The sequence below is a fragment of the Dipodomys ordii genome, unplaced genomic scaffold (genome assembly GCF_000151885.1).
Source record: "Dipodomys ordii isolate 6190 unplaced genomic scaffold, Dord_2.0 Scaffold37, whole genome shotgun sequence".
Taxonomy (NCBI): Eukaryota; Metazoa; Chordata; class Mammalia; order Rodentia; family Heteromyidae; genus Dipodomys; species Dipodomys ordii.
The window spans coordinates 6,870,181-6,876,180 of NW_012267253.1; the positions used below are offsets into that span (position 1 = coordinate 6,870,181).

Consider the following 6,000-nt stretch of genomic DNA (forward strand, 5'->3'; position numbering starts at 1 on the left):
TGTGCAAACTACTGGAAACCCATGAGTGAATAAAATAAGAAATATATGGTCCAAACCGAAGTATTATCACATCACAGCAAGACTGACTTGTCAGAATAAGTGCTGGGTGTAATAATAGCAAAATCCATAGGAGCACATAATAAGGTCATGCAGAGAGCAGGTGGGGATCAGGGTAGGCTCCCCAGAAGATGATTCAGTCCTCAGCCCATCTTCATCCTCACATATGTTGTAGATGTGTCACAGTTGTGGAGTCTCCCTCTAGTGATGAAGGAATACTGGGAACTGTGGGTAGCAGATTCAAGTCTGTGCCCTGGTCACAGGGAAGAAGGTATTGATGCAGCTCAACAGTTAGGGCAGAGGCGATACGAGTGTGAATTAGAAGCTGTGTGTTTCACTCTCCCCAGATACACACATGTGCACACCTACACATACACACACGCACAGCCTATGGGAATCCCACTTCCCTGCTTTTCCATCATACCCACACACCCCTTCTTCCTTCTCACCTTAAACTCATTCTTCCTTTCCTCCTCTGTCACCTCCCAGACCTGGGGCCATCCATCGTTACCTCATTGGAACAGCCTTGTGTCTGCTCTCAAGTAGCTAGAGGCCCACTTTGGTGAGAGGCTGGTCACCTTGATGCCTACTCCCTATGAGGGGCCCCCAGGCGGGAGGTCAGCCTTGATTCAGTGCTTTCTCTTCCTCCCCACAGAAAACCAAAAGAGATGTCAATAACTTTGACCAAGACTTTACCCGGGAAGAGCCAGTACTCACACTTGTGGATGAAGCGATTGTGAAGCAGATCAACCAGGAAGAATTCAAAGGCTTCTCCTACTTTGGTGAGGACCTGATGCCCTGAGAAGCCACTCCAGGTGGACTTCGCTGATGCTGCAAGGGGGTCGCTGTGAAGATCCTGTGTTACGGAGGCTCAGAAGGTCTTGAACTCCTCCTCCTCCCTGGAGCCCCAGTCCCATTCCACTCTATTTATTGCATTCCCTTACCCCAGGCCACCATTTCCCCTACCTTCCTGGTGACTAGAAGGCACTCTTGGGTCTTGCCTCATCAAAAACATAGACTCAAGTTGGGTCAGCAGGTAGCTGTGCACACTGCCGTGTTTGGACTGTCCATCCACAAGCCTGGTCCTACTCTTGGGGCTCTTGGCTATGAAGCAACTTCAGTTCTTTAACCACAAAAAAACAAAAAAACTAATCCAACAAGAAGACTTTTGGCTGTGCCAGTGGATATAGAATCCTGACACCTCTTGCTTCTCATCCGTCCTGTCCCTGGGCTAGCACCCCTGCCCTTCTTCCCAGGAGAAGAATGAAGACTTCCTCCACATGAGGACAGGTACTTTGAGGTGTGCCTTGGATGGAATGAGCCTAAGAGATGCAACAGACTGGCTAGCTGTGTCAGTGTGCTTGTGAATGGCACATTCTTGCTGCTTTGGTTTTAGCTTTTGAGCATGCCAAAGTCTTACACATTTGCATCTCATGGAAGAAATCATTCTTTGTGGGGGGAAAATTTGATTTTGAACTCTGTTAACATTTGAAAAATGAGTTACCAAATTTGCTTTCTAATTGGCACAATACCAATTTCAACATGAATACAGGTATATATTAAAGGGCTAATGTACAGTGAGAATCCAGTCATTCAGGGTCTATGCTGTCAAAGCTTTAGTGACACATGGGAGCTATGTGAATCAAGAGAAAAGAAGGCAAGGAATGCTCATCATTATTAAAGTTCTACCTTGACACAAAAACCACCACAGCCATGACCAATACCCTGAGATCCTAGCAAAACTTAGCTCCCAAATTCTCCTTCCAGTTTCATCCTAAATTCCCAGCATAAATGCTATTTATTTTCTGCAGCATTGTGTTGTATTTTTTGTGCACTTCTACAAAATGGTAGTACTACTGTGTTGTGTTTTTTAGACATTAAACATGTAAAGTTAACTATGAATCTGGTTTTGGAACAAGAGGACTAAAACTCAACATGGGTTAGGCAGAAGTGTCAAGAGACTGAAGAACGATTGGTTTGAAACCTTGACAAGGTAACAAGATGTGCCCAGAGTTTAATTTCTGTGTGATATGCGATAGCAACTCATGTGGACACTATTTAATTGATGTGATCTTACCTCCTGTAGCTATGCTAACAGTGTTATATTCTTTGATTTCCAAGGATTCTCTGTGGCTTTGTGTATATGTTTCCCAGAGGTCATTTGATTACCTATTTTATTGAATTGATCTAGCAGGGAATGGAATCCATTCCAGCTGTTGCACGTGGATTTCCCAGCTACCCCTAAATATATATATATACTTGTGAGTGGCGAAGTGGCACTAATGAAGCTTTTTGCCTTTTGTACATTTGAGATTTTTTTTTTGTATATAGTGTTTGCTGCAAGGCCTGTGGAATTCATTCATTGAATATAAAGGTATCTGCTGCATGTTCAGGCATATTATAAAACTTTAGTCTATGAAAGAGTAATTATTAAAATGTCCAGGTGCAATACTCTATAAGTGTATTGATTCAAGTTACCGAGAGTTAGGTGTGTTCATTCTTTTGGGGGGGGAGGGGAGTCCTTTATATTGTTTATTTCATTTTGGTTTAAAGAATGTCAACGTTTATTAAGCTACATTAAGTCTCACATATAGTTCTCCTGTGCTCTATTAGCCCTGATAGAGATGGGAGAAAGAAAGGAATGTTCTCAATGGTGGTTTCAAAGCTTAGTGACTATTTTGAGCCCATAGCAAGTGTGTCCCTTATTTGCATCTGGCTGGTCACAGCCTTTGTTACTAATGATGACATTTAGTTCTGTTTTGCTTTTATTTTTTAAAAACTCAGGTGTAACTATTATCTGTCCTTATGATGATTGCAAATATTAAATATTATGCTGTATCAATCCATGTGTTTGGCGTACCAGTGAAGTGATGAACATTAATTTCTCTTCGGTAACTTGACGCATTGAGGGCAGACTATCTTCTGGAGCAGAATACAAGCACAGAAACATCTTCATGGTGGCATCATCTCATTTTTTTAGAAAGACGTGACAATATACCCATCATGCACAACTCTCTCTCTCTCTCTCTCTCTCTCTCTCTCTCTCTCTCTCTCTCTCTCCCCACCCCCACCCCCCTGCTTTCTTCAAAGTTAGGAACTTTGGACAACTAAGTCAGATCTACCTGCCATACCCAAGTGGTCTTGTTCCAGGGCTAGGTGGTGTTTTCATGGTGGCTGGGATTAGGCCCTTCCTCTAGGACAACTAACACATTTGTTGGGAAGGCAAACAATACATTCCACCAGCAGCTCTAGGCAATTGGCCAGCCTGGCTCTCCCTTTTAGCACCCAAAGCCTGGCTGGCTGGGATACCTCTAGCTGATAAAGTTCTTACATAGAAATATTTAAAGCCAGTGGAGATCTATAGAAAAAGGCTTGTGTTTTCCTTGGGTGTACATTGTTTCTCTCATTTTCAACAAGATTTGGGGCAATGAGGATATGGCTCAGGGGTACAATGCTTACCTAGCATCCTAGTATATGTGAGACCCTGGGGTTCATTGCTATAGCATCACACACGGAAAAAAGTTGGGAAACAGACACAGTTACATTTCTGTCATTTCTACTGGTTCTTCATAATCTTTCTAGCCCCCTCTCCCCCCTCTCTCTCCCTTCCCTCTCTCTCTTTCTCTCTTTCTCTCTCTCTCTCTCTCTCTCTCTCTCTCTCTCTCTCTCTCTCTCCTGCTTTTCTCTCTCAAAGAAAAAGATGAAGTGCAAAAAAAGCCAAAAAAAAAACCCAAAACAAAAACATATGAAGGATAGCTGTTCTCCTGTGTTTTCTAATTATGGACTTTGTAAAGTGAAACCATCATTTTTTTCCTCCAAAGGTGAAAAAAATGCATTTTGCTTTAAAAAATAAAAGAAGGCTAAAAAATTACCTCTTTTTAAATTATGTGCAAAATAATTCTGGCTAAATATAAAATGTATTCAATTTTAGGAGGTTTATTTTGTGTTGTGATGCTTTATTTGTACACCTTTTTTTCCTTTCTGGATGTAATTTTACTCTCTTGCCATTCATTAGTGTTATTTCATTGTAAACATTATTGTGCCAAATGTACTGTATTCAAAAGGATGTGAATGTGTATTGTTTCAGAACCTAATAAATACAACCTTAAGTCTTACTTCTCATTCCCAGTAAGGATTTCTGTTTCCTATATGAATAGCAAAAGAGAATCAGTGAAACATATTGTGTTTTATACGTCAGGTCTTCTCAAACCCTGGCTGCCTAGGCATGGAAGAAAATGCTTTTGTCCACCTGGAAGCAGAAGATGTTTACCTTTTTTGTCTTTCCAAGAAAGCAGTAGCCAGTCCTCCTTAAAACCAAAGCCTTTTCCATCCTTCTGAGGACTCAGCTTCGGGCTTACTGCTCCAAATCTGTGGGGCCCAAGATATTCCTTCAAGTCTATGAGTCACTTGCAGGCTGACCTGGCAGGTAGATCAGCTGGAGGAGCTTTTGCTTATTTTCCTGCCCATCTCTCTGGCTCAGTCAACATCTGGTCTGTCACCATGCTTGTGACTTCCAGGCTCTTCCAGTTCCTCCCTTACTCTGGGCTTCTTTTCCCACCATTCCACTCAGTGAAATGGAGTGTGGTGCTACAAGAAAGGCTACCCTTCTCTCTCCCTCACACACTTCTCAAGACTGTTGGGTTGTTGCTGTGGCAGTGTTTCTTTTACTTTTGTTTTTTAGTTTGGGGATGAAATCCAGGGTTTTACACATGCTAGGCAAGTGCTCTGCCACTGAGCTACATCCCAGGCCCCAAAGAGCTTGAGACTCAAATTTGCACTGCATTAGAAACTACATCAGAAAACTCAGTTAACCCACAAACTCCCTTTCATTATGGGTTACAGAAATTATTGCAGATTTAACTATTTGTTATCCTAAAGTGAGAAGATAGCCTAACTTGTCAAACTTTGAAGCCCTGAAAATCATTCATTTTTGTAGCACTGGATATCAAACCCAGCGTGTCTCACATGCTAGGAAAGCACCCTACCACTGAGCCATACCCTCTAGCCCCAACTCACCCCCCCCCCCTGCCCAGTTCTAGGGCTTGACCTCAGGGCCTAGGCCCTATCACAGAGCTGCTTTTGCTTAAGGCTAGCACTCTACTACTTGAACCACAGCTCCTCTTGCTAATTTTTGGTAATTTATTGGAGATAAGAGTCTCACAGACTTTCCAGCCTGGGCTGGCTTCAAACTGAGATCCTCAGATCTCAGCCTCCTGAGGAGCTAGAATTACAGGCGTGAGCCACCACTGGTGCCCAGCCACCAACTCCCTCTTTATGGCCCTCCAAGGACTTCAGTGAGTCATCCTAAAAGGTTTCTCTGCTCAGGTTTCCTTTACAGCAGTATGACCTGCTGATGTGGAGATGTGAGCATAGATCTCACCTTGTGCCCACCCCAGGGAGAAGGTGTGTTTCTCATGGATTTTCTTCTCTGATTCAGCCAGCAATTTCTAGGTAAGTGGCCACCCATTAGAAACAAACTTCCCACCAACTTTTCTGTCTTACGAGTTTAAACAAAAATCAGAAGAAACCTTGGTTTAATTATTTTGCAATGCATATACATATCACATACACATTGCACATGCCATATATGTGCAATTTTTGTTAATTATACCTTAAGGCTAGAGAAAAAAATGCTGTTATTCCAGGAGTGGAGCTGGAGCTCAGTGTGAAAGCCCTTCCCTAGCAGGTATGAAGTTCTGGGTTCTATCCCTAGCATTGCAAGAAAGAAAAAATAAACTGTTCGGGTAGGTCAAAAGACAGCTCCTAGCACTCACTGAATAAAATATGACCGGTTCTAGGGGAGCTGTGGTTACATGAGTCCAGAGATGTTTCAGGACAGCCTGACCTGTGTGACTGAATCCTGAACCAAGAAACCACTCTTTATATGGATTTCTTGTAGAGAGATCTTTGAGAAGATTGTCCTTACTCTATTTCATGGCTTCT

The 6,000-nt window shown here is 42.6% G+C and overlaps 1 protein-coding gene across 1 annotated transcript in view; it reads left to right on the top strand.

Annotated features, from left to right (window-relative positions):
* Window positions 1-3,669, top strand: part of Prkce (protein kinase C, epsilon) — a 435,536-nt gene extending 431,867 nt beyond the window's left edge. Inside the window, exon 17 of the mRNA XM_013017906.1 lies at window positions 713-3,669. Within this exon, the coding sequence (XP_012873360.1) occupies window positions 713-859 (147 nt within the window). The 3' untranslated portion in view covers window positions 860-3,669. The remainder of the gene's footprint in view (window positions 1-712) is intronic.
* The last annotated feature ends 2,331 nt before the right edge of the window (window positions 3,670-6,000 follow it).